The sequence below is a fragment of the Danio aesculapii genome, chromosome 22 (genome assembly GCF_903798145.1).
Source record: "Danio aesculapii chromosome 22, fDanAes4.1, whole genome shotgun sequence".
Lineage (NCBI taxonomy): Eukaryota > Metazoa > Chordata > Actinopteri > Cypriniformes > Danionidae > Danio > Danio aesculapii.
Window position 1 is genome coordinate 3177213 of NC_079456.1, and position 17961 is coordinate 3195173.

Here is a 17961-nt window from a genome sequence, read left to right on the forward strand (position 1 = left end):
TTTTCTAACTTTCCAACTAACTAATGTCACAACATATTCCGTGAAGGTATTTTGGAGTTTACTCTGAAACTGAAAGCATAACATTATTTACTTGTATTACTGAAAGGTTTCTATGATACAAGTTAGTATTTACTACACCTTTATCAACAGAAAAACGTACAAACGATTTTAAGTGTTGACAAAAGTGTATTAAATACTATGTATTTACATTAGTTATAAGCTAAACCACAATATGAAAAACCATTCACTTATTAAATAAACACACATAGCTTAAAATGTGGCTAGATGTAATTCCATTATTTTTTTATATGACGTAAACAAGTTTTACCATGAAAAGTTTTATATAATTTATCATATATTAACAGTAAAAATCTTATCTCAACTGTCTTTTTTCTTTGTGGTTTTATTGTATTGATTTTTATGAGATTTATTTGAGTGTATTGAAACTCTTTTATGAAATAGTCTTTGTTTCTGACATGGTGTTAAATAAAAATATGCAATATTTGTCTTGAGATCTACAAATTATGTTAATTTTATTAGTTTAAGAGTGTTATGTGATCACCTATTGTATTACATAAAATGTGTAAATAAACTGTTATAAATTAAACAGTTTAAATTAATGAGTAAATGAATGACAGTTTTCTGTTTCCTCTTTTGTAGTTCCTCCTTCAGTTCAGCTGTAAATACTGGAATATTCCCATCAGCCTACAAGTGAAGACGAGCATCAGACCATCAGGAAGAAGAGAAATCTGCAAAGACAGAGTTTATTGAAGGACAGTGAGAAGATGAGTGATCCAGAACCCTGCAGAATTAAACAGGAAGAGACTGAAGAACTAATAGGTTTGTGTTTATTCATTACTCTTTTGGTGCAAGCCATATATATATATATATAGTAGTCAACATTTGAAAGTAGCAAATGATTAAAAACCTGTCTCATAAAATGAACTTATTTACTTAATTTTCAGATGTGAAGGAGGAGAGTGAAGAACTGAATGAAGATGAGGAGGAACATCATGTCAAAAGTGAAGAAGAAACTCAATCAGAGACTGAACATTTATCTTCTCTACAAACAAACAACAATCACAGTAAGTAGGAGATCTCAAGATCCAGCTCTTCAGGTCATATTATTTAGGACAGTGTTTCCCAACCCTGTTCCTGGAGGCACACCAACAGTACACATTTTCAACCTCTCCCTAATCAAACACACCTGAATCAACTCATCAGAACATTGGAAGGCTTCAAAGCCTGAAATGAATGGTTCAGATAAGGGAGACATCCAAAATACGTACTGTTGGTGTGCCTCAAGGAACAGGGTTGGGAAACACTGATTTAGGATAATTGTGGAATTCAGTTGTCTCTTCTCAGTTGCTTTCTTGTTTTTAAGCCTCTTGAATCTGGATTGCGTAAACTCCACAGCACTTAAACTGCATTAGTTAAAGTCACTAATGACCTGCTAACGGCCTCCAATTCTGGACATCTATCTATACAGACACTTCTCGATCTTGGTGCCACTTTAGACCACATTTGAATTATTTTAATCTCTAGAGTAGAAACTCTTTTTGGAGTTACCGGTTCTGCTTAGAAATGTTTCAAGTGTTATGTTTATGAGCTCAAGCAGTTTGTGGTGATGGGCGCTTGCAGCTCTGAGGTCGCTGTGGTTCACTCTGGTGTACACCAGGGATTAGTGTTGGGCCCTTTACTTTTTTGGCCCAGTCCCAATTCTATTTTTGTACCCCTTTGACTTGGCTTTTAAAACCCAGTGTGAAAGGGAAGGGCTTCAAATTTTACCAATGAGAAATGGGACAGCACTGCAGCACTTGCACACGTCATCATATGTCATTGCGGTCTCTTGTTTATATGAGATCGATGATCGCGACTCCTGTAGTTATTCCAGTTGCGTTACTTTTAGGTATTTATCTTCAGGAAATCACTGAAGGCATATAATATGTTATCATAATTAGGGATGCACGATATATCGGCAGCTATAACGTTATCAGCTGATAAATGCTGTTTTTAAGATTATCTTTATCGATCCAATGTCTAAATTAGGCCGATATCTTTAAGCCGATAAGTTACGTGATGTTGCCTGCCTCGCGGATGCGTGGGTGGAACTTAATCAGACTTGTCCAGCGCACTATAACAGAGCTCTCCTCAGTCTTTACATTGACTATTCCTTCAAAGTCCGTCCTTTCTTCATGTGCTGTGCATTAATAACTCAGGAAGTAACCATGTTCTTCATCATTATAGATATGTTTGATTGAGTACCATTGTGTATTTTGGTTTAAATCGCCTCAGGAAAAATTTTACATGTGTAAACATAACAGCAGCGATGCACATGTGCTAAATAACTTGTTGGATTGTTTGTAATCTAATAGGATTATTTGTTATAATTAACACGTTGCTTGCCATGTGTTGTTGATGTACGATTGTATTCAGTTTGATCGGAATATTCATATTGATTATAACGAGCACACTGCACGCATGAGGGCTGTCACCGCACACACACGCACACACACACACACACACACACTGATCTGATCTGACAGCCTTTACAGCAGCGTGGGAGAGAAGTGCGCCCGACGCTGAATCTAGCATAAGGGTTCTCAACTCGCCGCCATAGTCTGGTTTTATATTATGCTCTGTGTTTGTAATATAGTCATCTGCTCAACGCTCAGGTTTGTATCAAAATCTGACTCCGAAGGCAAATCTGCGCATGCAGTTGAGTGAAACTCTCAGCGGTTTATCATAAACTCACAGCGGTTTATCATAAACTTTTCATCGATTATTTTTCCCGCAATTGACTCCAAGAACGAACACAGAAGCGTTATCAGATGGACCAGCAGCAGCTACATGTTCAAAAGAATCTAAAACGCCAAATAGGATGAATCTATGCCGCATTTTCTAAAGTAATACTATCTGTATTTAGTTTTTCGCTTTTACGGTGGCTCTACTTTTGTTATCATTATTATTAGTACTGTCCTGACTTGTCCTGTTATCTCCTCATTATCATTATTACAAGTATTTCTACCATTGTCATTATTCAGGTTGCTGTAGTAGTAGTCATAGTAGTAGTAGTAGTAGTAGTAGTAGTAGTAGTAGTAGTAGTAGTAGTAGTAGTAGTGGTTGAAGTTGTAGTTTGGGTTTTTGAAGTAGTAGTTGAAGTAGTATCTGTAGTAGTAGATGTCGTTGGTATTATAGTGGTATCAGAAGTAGTAGTAGTCTTTGTCTGTGTAGTAGTATCAGAAGCAGTAGACGTTGTTGATGTAGATGTTGTAGTAGCAGTCATTCCTGTAGTAGTATCAGTAGTAGACGTAGTAGTAGTATCAGTATCAGTAGTAGATGTAGTATTAGTATCAGTGGTAGTAGTTGTTGTAATAGGTTCAGTAGTAGTACACATTGTAGGAGTAGTAGTGGTTGTGGCTGTAGTAGCAGTAGTAATAGTTGTAGCATTAGAAACTCTCTGTAGTAGTAGTTGGTGGCGTACTTGGGATTTATTTTTTATTATTATTATTTTTATAATTGTAGTGGTTGTTGTTGTTAATGATTATTACTGTTGTCCTTTCTTGCTTGTTTACTGTCATTATTACTATCATTATATCACTAGCATTGTTGTCACTCCTTATATAAGTTACTTGCTTCATTTAGTGACTGTTATTGTTGCTTTTGTATGTACTTACCAAGTTACCTTTACATGCGCACACACACACACACACACACACACACACACACACACACACACACAAACACACGCACCTGCCGGTACTTGATTGTATTGTTGTTGTCTTTTGTATTTTTGTTATGGTTTCATTTTCTTTGTATTTGCATTATCTCAAATTGTGTACTTTTTGGACATGACATATTTGTACTTAAGTACATTACTGTAACATGTTTTATTCAAGAACATTTGAGCTAGTTTCAGTCCTTAGCTCTTTCATTTTATTTAATATATATTTAACTTGCTTGTTGATTAAATCCCATTTAGTTATTCAACCTATTGTTTTTATGCAACAGTCTGCATGTTAATTTGCTATGAAGAAAAGGAATTTATTTTTGGCATGCTGATTTATGTGAAATCGTGAATAATGGTCTGTATAATCACCCAGCAATTTTTAAATTATAGCTTTTTTTGCTTTTGAGTATTGACTATTCACTTCATAAGAGCAGTTCAATCTTTTATAAAGTTTGCTGTATAAAAATAAAACATTCTGAAATATTCATAATTATCGGCCTATATATATATATCGGCTATCTGCCTCCAAGTCTGAAGAGTTATCGGTTATCAACATCTGCCAAAAAATCCATATTAGTTGTCAAATACACAACATAAGATGCTCTCATACTGCTTAACTACTGCCAAGAAACTGCTGCTACTGTTTTGGAAATAAAAGGAATCCCCAACATGTAAACATGTAACCTCTATGTTACATTTGGAGCGAATTAGATACTATTTGAAAAGAAAACTTGAACAATTTGACAAAATTTGGATCCTTTTATCTGTTACCTTGAAAAAACCTCTCATAATAATGCATCATTTCTGTAATGTTTTAACATGCTTTGTCATCACACTCTGTTGTTCAAACAGGTCTTTGTAACAAGTTTGCTTGCTATGTGGGTGGGTGTTTTATTTATTTATTTTATAATTTTCATGTTGTTTTTGCTTTTAATTTTTCTTATTTGCTTTGCCTATGTTATATGTAGACAAAATATGTAAACAGAATTCTTTTCTTCTTGAAACTGTCTTCAATAAAACTTATTTGACAAAAAATAATAAATAAATCCATATTGGTGCATCCCTAATCATAATGATATGATGTGGCAATAAGATCGTAACTGTTCTGTAAGACGTCTTTTTGTTAATGCTTTATGCCAGGGGTCACCAAACTTGTTCCTGGAGGGCCGGTGTCCTGCAGATTTTAGCTCCAACCCTAATCAAACACACCTGAACGAGCTAATCGAGGTCTTACTAGGTATACTTGAAACACCCAGCTAGGTGTGTTGAGGCAAGTTGGAGCTAAAACCTGCAGGGACACCGGCCCTCCAGGACAGAGATTGGTGACCCCTGCTTTATGCGAAGGCACTTTTATAAAGCTTTTATCGGCCAGTCATCATGACAAGAAATTGATACTCGTTTTTGACTGCAAAAATCCTCATCGGAGCCTGTGATATCTAGAGACTCAAAAAGAGGGAAAATTATATTAAATAATTGACCATCGATTAAAAGGGTCACTGACAATCATTGATTAATCATTTGCATCCCAACTTCACATTTCTCTCTTAAGATAGTGTAGGTTGAACCGATATAAGAGATCCTTTGTACCAGTTTCAGTGGGTTAACTTAACAAGTTATCTTAATTAGCATCATAATTATCGTAACTACTGTATTTTATATCGTTTTTATTGTTTGTTTTTATGGAATGTCTGCAGCAATATGGTGATGCCCATAACACATTTCCTGTCAAGAAATATAAAGTTTTACTACTACTAAGTTAACTTACTTAAGATGTAACTTTGTTTCTGTACTTAATTTTCAGACCTGATGGTGAAGAAAGAGGAAAGTGAAGAACTGAGTGAAGACAAGAAGGTCCATGGTAGTGTTCATACAGAAGTGAAGTCAAATTCATGCTCTTTGTGTGGAAAGAGTTATAAACAGCCATCGCATTTAAAACAACACCAGAAGATTCACACTGGAGAGAGACCGTACAGATGTGGTCAATGTGGGAAGAGCTTCAGACAATCATCCACCCTTAATCAACACATGAAGATCCACACTGGAGAGAGACCACACAAATGTGACCAATGCGGTAAAACATTTTTGAGGACTTCAGAGCTGAAGAAACATCTTAGAGTTCATACAAAGGAGAAGCCTTATTCATGCTCTGAGTGTGGAAAGAGTTTTAGTCGTCTGTCAAATTTAAAAGAACATCAGAAGATGCACACTGGAGTTAAAGAGCATGTGTGCTTTGAGTGTGGGAAGAGTTTTAGTAGAGCTCAAGTACTGCAAATACACCAGAGGATCCACACGGGAGAGAAACCGTACAAGTGTTCACACTGCGACAGGAGATTCAGTCTGTTACACTCTCTGAAATCACATGAGAGGATTCACACTGGAGAGAAACCGTACACATGTACTCGGTGTGGAAAGAGTTTCAAAAATTCATCACAACTTCGTCAACACATGATGATCCACACGCGAGAGATAACACACAGATGTGATCAATGCGACAGAACATTTTTGAGGCCTTCAGTGCTGAAGAAACATCTTACACTTCATACAAAGACGAAATCATGTTCTTTAGCTCCATTAGAAACGTGCTCAGCTCCCCCACAAGGGTTTCCTAATGATTTTTCCTATTTCCTTTCATGAGATAACCGTAGACTGTAAAATATATGGACGTAGTATCTGTGACGTCACCCATAGGTTTCTGAACACTGCAAAAGAAGCTACAAGTAGGCGCAGCCAACCGTCGCCATTTTGTTCGCGTGTCATCGCATCCACGGCGGGATACCAAACAAGGGCAAAGAGGCGGAGAGTGGGCGGAGCTACAGACACCTGCTGGCACTCTGCTTAGACCTGGCAGACAGACTTTACTTTGGGAGAAACGCTTGATACTCTATTACCTGCGACTCGTTTGTGTTCTGACCACATGTGCTTGGCTGTACACTATATCAATAAAGTGTTTAGACTTTTAAAAACACTGTAGTAATACAGTGAGCCTCAAGACATTGTTCTTATGACGTTTTTCTACAGGAGAAAAACGCGAATTACTTCCAAACACTTTAGATATAGTGTGTGTTAGTAAATGCAGGACTATTGATGATATCCAGCATAACACTGTATGATAACGCTTCAGATGACTGATCTAGAGCCTACAGCTAATCAATCTGTCACATTCTGGAGTGCTTTACGGGTCTAAAGAAAAATATTAATGATCTTAAATAAAACAAATACATTTATAGAGACGGTATACAAGTATATTACTTTACTCACATGGGAAACGAGGCCACGTGAACGGTTTGTGAGCACAATTAAATGCACACAGCATCCCATATCATCTGATAATTGTAAGAAATAAGTCCAAAAGGCAGCTGACTGTGTAAAGCCACATAAAACAAAGCAAAAATACGATGAATATGCCGAGATCAGTGGCTAATCAGCCGGATTCAGCTGAGGTGAAGTGACGGCAACCAGCGAGACCTAGCTGTCACTCAAGTGGCCACGCCCTTAATTATGCAAACTTAATATAACCTAATATAAAGGACATGGATGAGTTCACCCCCCTCACAGTTGTCATGGAGGGTAATATTAGCTATATGAACCAAAATGGTTCTTTGTACCAGGCTGTAAACACCTTTTTGTCTGCTGTGAAGTTGGCCATTCTAACAGTGGGCTCAATTGAAATTTGCTCTATTATGGAGCCAGGACTAGCGGAATTTTGATGAATTGCAGTTTCAGTTACTTCCGTATTGGCTTCCCGAGGGAGAGGGATGTTGCCGCTTGGAGATAACGCAAGCAAAAAACAATCAGTTTCTGCGTACAACCCTTCACCAGTAAGTCCCCGGCATACTTTAATCAAAACTGAAGAACAAACTAAAAAAATCCATCTGAAACTGAGCTAATTTAGAGTTTGTTGTGGAAGTTTGCATCAGATCACCAAGGCGAAATTTTCATTTTGGCTCCTAAAGCCCTTTGAGCTGCCATTGGTCTGTGGTGACTCTGCAGTCAATTTGAGGGAAGAAATTGCTCGTCAAAGAAGCCAGAGCTCCAGAACAGACCCATTAATTTTTTATTCCACGAGGGTCAGAAAGAACAACATCCAAAACCACAACACCAGCCACATGAATACACTGGAGACTGTTTGTTGTGTTTTATTTATTTGGTACATTTTTAAACAACAAATGTTGACCAAAGTGCTTTACATATCCAACAACACAAATCTACACTTGCTTATGAGTTACAATTACAATCAAAAGCAAGAGATATTTAAAAATGAGATTTAAAAGCACCAAGGGAAGAGCGTGATCTGATGTAGAAAGGTAAACCATTGCACAGACGAGGAGCTGCAACAGATAAAGCCTCGTCTCCTTTTGATTTTAATTAAGACTTTGGAACAACCGACTGAAACTGTTGCGCAGACTAAAGAGGCCTAGATGAAGTATGCCGATGAAGAAGCTCACCAATAAACTTAGGATGCTTTTACACTTGGTTCAATTGCCTGGACCGTACGCAAGTTCGATTGTCCACCTTCTCGGCTGGTTTGTGTTCACACAGTCTTTTTCCCTTCTAAACCCCGGTATGCTTGCGTCATCACGCTGCTGTTGTGTGTACGGCTGTTGCTAGGTGACCGACACTAAAGCAAAGCGGAAAGACGTCCACACATTGCGGTCGTTCTACTTCACTGAATCATTTGGTTTTGGACATACAGAAAGCAACTTGTGTCAATCTGCCGCAAAAATATTATAAACATTCAGAACATCACACGGTATCTGCAGAAGCTGTTTTTGGAGGAGACAAGCGGACATTATTACTGTGTTTACCCTGTCCTGTTTGTCACCAAGGTACAGTATGTGATACACACACGAATGAACGTTATTGAAACGATAGTTTGCTGTACTGTTGGCAGTTCTCTTCCGTTATTTGGTACGATCACTTTCAGAATTGAACTGGACCAGAGTTTGCGTGAACCGTACCCCGGACCACCTCTTTTAGGCGGACTCAGGTACGGTTCATGGGTGCGCACCCGAGTTCAAACACATTCACACTATTAAACCTGGTGCTTACCAAAAAGGGCTACTGTGAAAGCACCTTTAGGTTCCGGACCATTCAAACATTTAAAAAGCAAATATCAACAACTTGTACTGAATCCTACATTTGACTGGAGTCAGTGAAGGGGCAGTAATACTGCCAAAATCTAGCTGATTTTTTAGTTTCTTAAGGTGCTTTCACACCTGTAGATCAATAGTTTTGTTCTGAAACCGGGATTAAAGTTGTTGCAACGTTGCTCTTTGTTCTTGGTGTGGAAGTTTCTAAATCGACCAACATTATTAACAAGTCTTATACGAGTAAACTCTCTTCACATTTCTCAGAGTTTGGTTTATTTTCCTGGATTCTGCTCAGCTGTCATACATGGTTATTTTATTTTACGACAATGAGAAATCCGACATTATTACTAAAAAGGTGCACTTTAATTTTGAATGGTGACACCCACAGACATAGACATTACCAAATATACATCAGAGATAAGAGTTTCTCATACATAACCTCATTTAATTCTTGATTTTGATTGGCAGGAGGGTGTGCGTTATTTTCGTTGAAATGCACAGGATAGTTTTGATTACAGTTTAAAATAGATGAGGACAGGTAATGGTGGACGGGTAATCTGAAAAGTTAGAAAAATATTCCTCAATTATGCCACAAAATCAAGTTTTAAGACTATTTACAGGCGAGAATATATTAGAGAAATTCTGTGTAAATGTCAACCTTGCCATAAAAACATTGTTTTCACCAAAATATGGAAACCGTTTCTTGTTTTTTTGTGTAAGCAAGTATTTTACAGTACTTAAGAAATATTCAAAAGTGCATCTGTCAATGTTTTCAAACTATTCTATTTGATTTACCAAAGTCATGCAAGTGGCAATTTCAAATACGTCACATCCATAACGACACCATTTTTACCATAAATGTGAAAATATTAATTAAATAAAACCAACCATTTTTGTTTCATAGAGAGAAAACTCTTCTCCTTTTGATTATCATTGTTTCTTTTGGGTTGTGCAGTGTAATGCACAGAATTTCTACAAAGTATGTTGTGTACTGTAAACCCGCAGACTTTTTTGTCACATCCATAACGCATGTTTATTTTCCTCATTTAAACTACAAAACATGTTTACAGATTGATATGTTTCTGCTGCCATCACTCTGTGGTCAGTTGTTCTGGAAAATATAAACAGATGTGTCAATATAATATTAACATAGACTTTCTACGTGAATTTATGTTTTGAGTTTTTACTGCAAATGCCACATCCATGACGCTGGACTTGCTCAACTGTTTTAAAGTCAAATAGGCAGCTTATGAGTGAGGATATCACGTCTTTAAAAATCACCCCTCCCCCTCTTCCCCCAAAAGAAGCTTTATATCGGCAAGACCGCTTCAGGACCTGCTGCTGGATCTTATCTCTTGCATCTCTGTTGTTAAAGCGCGATCTATAAGTGAAGTTTAAATTTGAAACTAATTTCAAGAGGAGCATGTGCTCATGATTGACCTAGCTGGTCCACATTGGCTAATCATGATCCTCCAATCAAAGGATCCCAAGTCACTATATATCCTCATTTCCTCTCTACAACTATCTTCTTCTGGAAGAAACCCCCCTCCTCCCCTTCTTCCACCTTTATCCAGAATGGGCGGCACGGTGGCCCAGTGACAAAAGCACTGTTGCCTCACAGCAAGAATACCAATGGCGTTGGGTCTTCACTGGGCCATCTGGTGTTTCTGTGCGGAGTTTACATGTTCTCCCCGTGTCCGCGTGGGTTTCCCCCGGGTTCTCTGGTTTCCTCCCACCATCCAAATGTGCTCTATATTATAGATGAAATAAGCTTAAATCTGTTTTCTAATGTCTTACTCTCGGGAAGTTCACCTCGGCCTCAGCAGCGGGGGAGTTTCAGATCGACCTGAGCTCAATCTCCCCTGGCCTTGTGAAAGGAGGGAGCCCTGGGCTCGAGGATACCTTGAGCTCAGGGCTCTCTCCCAGGACAGCATGCCAAACAAGCTATGTATAAATCGTGAGCTAAGTGTGAACTCTTGAATTACTCTTTGGTGTATCTAACGGTCAGTATTTGGACTTTTGAACCTATTACTTGTTCTGAGGTGTTATTTTTGGCAGATCGCAAAGATGCGTTTCATAATTAATTTATGACTGTAAATAATGTAATATTAAATGATGTCACTTTTGAGTCATAGCTTTAAACTTAATGCAAATGTGACAGGACTGACAGAAACACGAGGACAATTGTGAATGTATTTATATTATATATATTAGTATTTATTTGTGGAATGTATTAATAATTTTATGTTTTTAATCAATTGATGTGAATGAAAACAACTTAAACTTGATGCTTCTGAAGTATTTTTTTTTCTAAATAACTAATTTTTACCATAACAAACATAATAAAGCTGTAGGTCCAGTTGGGCTGAGGACAATGACAGGGTTTGTACAGTGTAAAGTGTTTTTAATAAAGAACATAAATCTGAGAATCAAATGAACGACATATTCATTTACAGATCAACTCACAGAGATCAACCATCAGTCCATTTTAGAAATCTTTGGGATAAAATTCTTTATATTAACTATATTAATGTTTTATTTCAGATAATGTACGTTTCTGGTAGAACATCCCATATTTTAACTCAATCGGCCATGAAGAAAAGGGATTACAATAAGTGTCCTTTTAACATTATAAGAATCTAATAAACAGTATTTTAACTCTAAAACGATCGGGAATCAGATGGCTTTATATCGACATTAGTAATTGTTTTTGTTTTGGTCTTTTAATTTGGCGCGTTTTTGTTGATCGGTTCTTGCTCCAGCTTCGCCGTGATGACGTCAGCAGCACTGACGCGTTCATTCAGCGTCGAGTCTTCAGAGCTGAGGTGAGTCGTTGACGCTTTTTCTCGTGTTTACACAACAATAAAACACACTTTACAGTTTATTAAAGCGACAATCTGCGACTAGTTTCTGCATTGAGTTCACCTCTATCTGTGTGTCTGCTGACCAAAACAATACAGCAAGCAGAGAGGAGCTCTGAGAGGACAATATGAGCTGAGTTTTGTTTTTTATGTGACCTGATTTTCAACTGTTGTGATAAAAACATGATGAATGTTTTAGGGATATTAATTTGGCAGATATATTACGCTTAACATTGAAAGCATTAAATTATTGATATGTTTTTATGGTTTGTACGTTTTCACACACCATATAAACCTCTTTACCAAACATGTAGTAAAAGTAAGCAAGCGAAAAGTTTATGAGCTAAACCTCAATATGAAATACCTTTCACTTATAAAATAAAAAAGCACAACTTTAAAAATATGGCTAGATATAATTTCATTCATTTATGTGGTAAACACATTTAAAGAGACATTCACCATAAGATGTTTTATATTGGAAGAGTTTAGATGCAAAAGCCTCTAAAAGCCGTCTGTAGTTTTCCTCTAAAATGAGCATTTTCATCAGGCTCCTGTGTATATGTTCAGTAACATCACTTTTATGGCATAGAATAAGTCCTTTTCCTGGTCTTTAAAGTGAAATATCTCAAAATAAACAAAGGAGGCTGAGAAAAATGTTCGTTTTCAATGGAAATTTCAGGCTGCACTTAAAGGTGTTTGTATCTAAACTCCTCGTTTATTATCATATCAACATTAATGATCTTATCTAAACTGTCTTGTTTATTTATGGGATGATCTTTTTTTGCGATGAATATATAAAAATCTACAAATTAAGTTTAAAGAGCAAATAGTAAGATCACCTATTGTATTACCTAAAAGGTAATATTAGCACACTGGATGTTATTTACCGTGCAGCAGTTAATTTAGTTACTGGTGCACCATTTAATACTCACCACTGTCAACTGTATTCTTTATTGAATTGGCCTTTAATCAAGTCAACAAATTCATTAGTTCCTGTTCATTTACAAAACTCTTATTAGAAAAACTCCACTATATTTACAGTCACTTCTTAACATTCAGAAAACATGTGGAAATCTGTGCTCTAGTAGTTTTATTTACCAATGCATACCCAAAGTTTGCACTTCATTTAGTCGCTACTCTTCAGTTTTCTGCTGCTGATGCTTGGAGTCATCTGCAGCAGACCTTAAAGCTCAACACTTTCATTGCACTATCATCTTTAAAAAATTAAATCCAGTCAATATTACAAGATCACTGCTTGTTTTTAGTTTTTCCCCTTGGTTTTAAATGTTATTATCTGGATTTGTGAAATTATTATTGTATTGTGTCCCTGCTGCTTTGTACTGCATCTGCTTTTTATGTTGCCTCTTGGCCAGGTCATTGTAAATAAGAACTGGCTCTCAATTGACTTACCTGGTTAAATAAAGGTTTTTTTAAATATGCTTTATTTTATCAATCAGTGTAAATTAAGCAGATTTGTCTGTTTCTTCATTTGCAGCTCGTCCTCCTTCAGTTCAGCTGTAAATACTGGAGTATTTCCATTAGTCTACAAGTGAAGACGAGCATCAGACCATCAGGAAGAAGAGAAATCTGCAAAGACAGAGTTTATTGAAGGACAGTGAGAAGATGAGTGATCCAGAACCCTGCAGAATTAAACAGGAAGAGACTGAAGAACTAATAGGTTTGTGTTTATTTATTACTCTCTTATTTGGTACTCTTTTGGTACAAGCCATATTTATATATTTATATGTGTGTGTGTGTATATTAGTAGTGAACATTTGAAAGTAGCAAACGATTAAAAACCTGTCTCATAAAATGAACTTATTTACTTTATTTTCAGATGTGAAGGAGGAGAGTGAAGAACTGAATGAAGATGAGGAGATACATCATGTCAAAAGTGAAGAAGAAACTCAATCAGAGACTGAACATTTATCTATTCTACAAACAAACAACAATCACAGTAAGTAGGACATTTTTAGGATCCAGCTCTTCAGGTCATATCATTTAGGATAATTGTGAAATTATTAGTGTTGGGCCCTTTACTTTTTAGGCCCAGTTACAATTCTATTTTTGTTCCCCTTCCCTCTTGGCTCTTGAAACAAAGTGTAAAAGGGAAGGGCTTCGAAATTTACCCCTGAAAAACAGGACAGCACTACAACACCCGCACACGTCATCATTCGTTAACGCAATCTCTTGTTTATATGAGATCGATGATCTCGACTGCTGTAGTTATTCCAGTCGCGTTATTTCTTGGTGTTTATTTTCAGGAAGTCACTGAAGGCATATATTATGTTATTATAATGTTATATTGTGGCAATAAGATCGTAACTGTACTGTAAGACATCTTTTTAATACTTTATGCAATGGCACATAAAGCTTTTATCGGCCAATCACCACAACAATAAATAAATACTAATTTTCGCCTTCAAAAATCCTCATCTGAGCATGTAATATATAGAGAACTACTCAAAAAGAGGAAAACATTCTAGTTTTCGTATCTGGTGGCAATTTTTTTATAGGTATTACTAAGCAATATTTACTTATTAATTTGTGACAAGGATATTTATAGTTGTAAAGTATTACTTTGCTACAGCAACCCACATGTGGGTTTTACAGGCTAAATTCAAGTCAAATAGCACCATACTGCTCATACTACTACAGAATCTGATGTCTACTTTACAAATATTGTCAAAAGTATTAAAAAATATGGGGGGATATACACAAAAATAAGGGGCGCCATTGTATGGTCACTGAATGCCAACTGGTGGCTTAATAAAGCTTTTATTGGCCAATCACCACAAGAAATCAATACTTGTTTTTGGCTGCAAAAAACTGACTCAAAAAGAGGAAAAAATTCTAGTTTTCATATCTGGTTAATTATTTGTAGATATTGCTTAGCAATATTTACTTATTATTTGTGACAAGGATACTTAGAGTTGTAAAGCATTACTTTGCTACAGCAATCCACATGTAAAAAAGCGCATTAGTCTTTTAGGGGCTACATTTAAGTCAAATACCACCAAACTGCTCATACTACTACAGAATCTGATGTCTACTTTACAAATATTGTCAAAAGTATAAAAAAATATGGGGGGATATACACAGAATTAGGGGACGCCATTGTATGGTCACCAATGGAAGCTGAATGCCAACTGGTGGCTTAATAAAGCTTTTTTCGGCCAAACACCACGACTAGAAATCAATACTCATTTTTGGTTGCAAGAAATCCTCATTGGAGCATGTGATATATATGTAACTTTGTTTCTGTACTTAATTTTCAGACCTGATGGTGAAGAAAGAGGAAAGTGAAGAACTGAGTGAAGACAAGAAGGTCTGTCGTAGTTTTCATAAAGAAGTCAGGCCAAATTCATGCTCTTTGTGTGGAAAGAGTTATAAACAGCTGTCGCATTTAAAACAACACCAAAGGACTCACACTGGAGAGAGACCGTACAGATGTGATCAATGTGGGAAGAGCTTCAATCAATCATCAACTCTTAATCAACACATGAAGATCCACACTGGAGAGAAAACACACAAATGTGACCAATGCGGTAAAACATTTTCGAGGCCTTCAGAGCTGAAGAGACATCTTAGAGTTCATACAAAGGAGAAGCCTTATCCATGCTCTGAGTGTGGAAAGAGTTTTAGTCGTCTGTCAAATTTAAATGTACATCAGAAGATCCACACTGGGGTTAAAGAGCATGTGTGCTCTGAGTGTGGGAAGAGTTTTAGTAGAGCTCAAGTACTGAAAATTCACCAGAGGATCCACACTGGAGAGAAACCATACAAGTGTTCACACTGCGACAAGACATTCAATCAGTTACAAAACCTGAAATCACATCAGAGGACTCACACTGGACAGAAACCTTACAAGTGTTCACACTGCGACAAGACATTCAGTCAGTTACACACTCTGAAATCACATAAGATGATCCACACTGGAGAGAAACCTTACAAGTGTTCACACTGCGACAAGACATTCAGTCAGTCATACACTCTGAAATCACATAAGAGGATTCACACTGGAGAGAAACCGTACACATGTACTCGGTGTGGAAAGAGTTTCAAACAATCATCACATTTTCATCAACACATGAAGATCCACACTGGAGTGAAAACACAAAAATGTGATCAGTGCGACAGAACATTTTTGAGGCCTTCAGTGCTGAAGAGCCATCTCAGAGTTCATACAAAGGAGAAATCATGTTCTTTAGCTCCATCAGAAACTTAATCAGTCCCCCGCTCAAACAAATAAAGGAAACACTTAACATCCTAGATCTGAATGAATAAAATATTCTTATTAAATACATTGTTCTTTGAATAGTTGAATGTGCTGACAACAAAATCAAAGAAAAATGATCAATGGAAGTCTAATTTATTAACCAATGGAGGTCTGGATTTGGAGTCACACTCTAAATTGAAGTGAAAAAACACTACAGGCTGATCCAACTTTGACGTAATGTCCTTTAAACTGATCAAAATGAGGCTCAGTAGTGTATGTGGCCTCCACGTGCCCGTATGGCCTCCCTACAACACCTGGGAATCCTCCTGATGATGTGGTGGATGGTCTCCTTAGGGATCTCCACCCAGACCTGGACTAAAGCTTCCGCCAACTCCTGGACCGTCTGTGGTGCAATGTGGCGTTGGTGGATGGAGCGAGACATGATGTTCAACATGTGCTCAGTCGGATTCAGGTTTGGGGAATGGGCGGGCCAGTCCATAGCATCAATGCCTTCATCTTGCAGGAACTGCTGACACACTCCAGTCAGATGAGATCTAGCATCATCTTGCATTAGGATGAACCCAAGGTCAACTGCATCAGCATTGGTCTCACAAGGGGTCTGAGGATCTCATCTCGGTACCTAATGGTGGTGTGGCTACCTCTGGCGTGCGCAGAGTGGATGGAGAGAGACATGATGTCCTACATGTGCTCAGTTGGATTCAGGTTTGGGGAATGGGCGGGCCAGTCCATAGCATCAATGCCTTCGTCTTGCAGGAACTGCTGACACACTCCAGCCACATGAGATGTAGCATTGTCTTGCATTAGGATGAACCCAATGTCAACTGCATCAGCATTGGTCTCACAAGGGGTCTGAGGATCTCATCTCGGTACCTAAGGGTAGTGTGGCTACCTCTGGCGTGCGCAGAGTGGATGGAGAGAGACATGATGTCCTACATGTGCTCAGTTGGATTCAGGTTTGGGGAACGGGCGGGCCAGTCCATAGCATCAATGCCTTCATCTTGCAGGAACTGCTGACACACTCCAGTCAGATGAGATCTAGCATCATCTTGCATTAAGATGAACCCAAGGCCACCTCACCAATTTTTTTTTTCAACATGGGAACAACAATCGCAGTTGGTATTGCAGAGGGGTCTTCCAGACAGTTGACTCTAACGGATGTATTTACCTACCAGAAGGATGGAGCAAGCTAAAATGGCGCTCTAGGCGAATGGCAATCACGCCGCCCTCAACCCGAAAGTGAAAAAGTGACCGGTTTGCGGATGAAAGTGAGGACCGGGAGGGAGGGAGTGGGTGTCGCGGATGAAAGTGAGGACTAGGGGGTTCGTGGACGCCACCCTTACTATTCTGCTACCCTAGGCGGCCGCCTAGGTCGCCTCTATGGACGCGTCGGCCCCGCCTGCCAATGCAAATATAAACATGACAGCGCAAAATGGCACACACTCACAGACAGGTACCATTATATAGCTAAAAAGATGTAGCTGTTAAACACACTTGAAAAACCATCATATAAAAAAATATGCTGCAAACATTTAACAAACAGTCCTGTCTTGGAATCTGCCTGATTATAAAAAAAAAATGGCGGCTGAGATGCATTAAAAGTCTACTTTTTTTTACATCTACTATTTATTATTACTTATTTGTTTTAAGATATTTTTTTTTCATGATTCAATTTAAATCTAAATATTCTAAACATTATTAAAAATAAAATGTTCTTTGAAACAGTACCAGAATTAGTACACTTTAATGTTGTATTTTTTATTAATGATATGTTCTAAAGTGGCTATAATATTGTTTATCGCAGTTAATTTGGGTGCAATATATCGCCCAGCAAAAAATGGATATCGTGACAGCCCTATGTGCGTTTATATTTAAAATAACGTGAGAGGGCCTGACTTAAGCTTGTGGTCCTCAAATAAATCATACAAAAACAAGCATGAAATCATATAATTCAATGATAGAACACATCCTTGGTCACTGTCAGTTTCTCCGTCAAATGATGTCACTTTCGAGTCATAGCTTTAAAAGTGTATTGCACGGATT

At 37.6% G+C, this 17961-nt stretch overlaps 2 protein-coding genes across 3 annotated transcripts in view; both read left to right on the forward strand.

Moving 5' to 3' along the window:
- The window catches only part of LOC130215599 (zinc finger protein OZF-like), a 226606-nt gene that overhangs the window by 29645 nt on the left and 179000 nt on the right, over nucleotides 1–17961 (forward strand). The window lies entirely within an intron of this gene.
- On the forward strand, nucleotides 566–17521 carry LOC130215614 (zinc finger protein 239-like). 2 transcript variants are annotated; one of them, XM_056447462.1, is made up of 4 exons: nucleotides 566–840; nucleotides 966–1085; nucleotides 5532–6209; nucleotides 15035–17521. In XM_056447462.1, the coding sequence occupies exons 1-4, from the start codon at nucleotides 786–788 to the stop codon at nucleotides 15907–15909; spliced, it is 1728 nt and encodes a 575-aa protein (XP_056303437.1). In that variant the 5' UTR covers nucleotides 566–785; the 3' UTR covers nucleotides 15910–17521. The 2 variants fall into 2 exon arrangements, with proteins under 2 accessions (XP_056303437.1, XP_056303436.1); XM_056447461.1 differs by lacking the exons at nucleotides 566–840; nucleotides 966–1085; nucleotides 5532–6209 and adding exons at nucleotides 13212–13359; nucleotides 13519–13638 and having other exon boundaries at nucleotides 14960–17521.

Bases quoted from the DNA above. Each gene is read 5' to 3' on its own strand.
- LOC130215614 (XM_056447462.1), top strand. From the start codon at position 786: ATGAGTGATCCAGAACCCTGCAGAATTAAACAGGAAGAGACTGAAGAA. The intron at 841-965 runs GTTTGTGTTTAT...CTTAATTTTCAG, and splicing joins AGAGACTGAAGAACTAATAG to ATGTGAAGGAGGAGAGTGAA. The intron at 1,086-5,531 runs GTAAGTAGGAGA...CTTAATTTTCAG, and splicing joins ACAAACAAACAACAATCACA to ACCTGATGGTGAAGAAAGAG.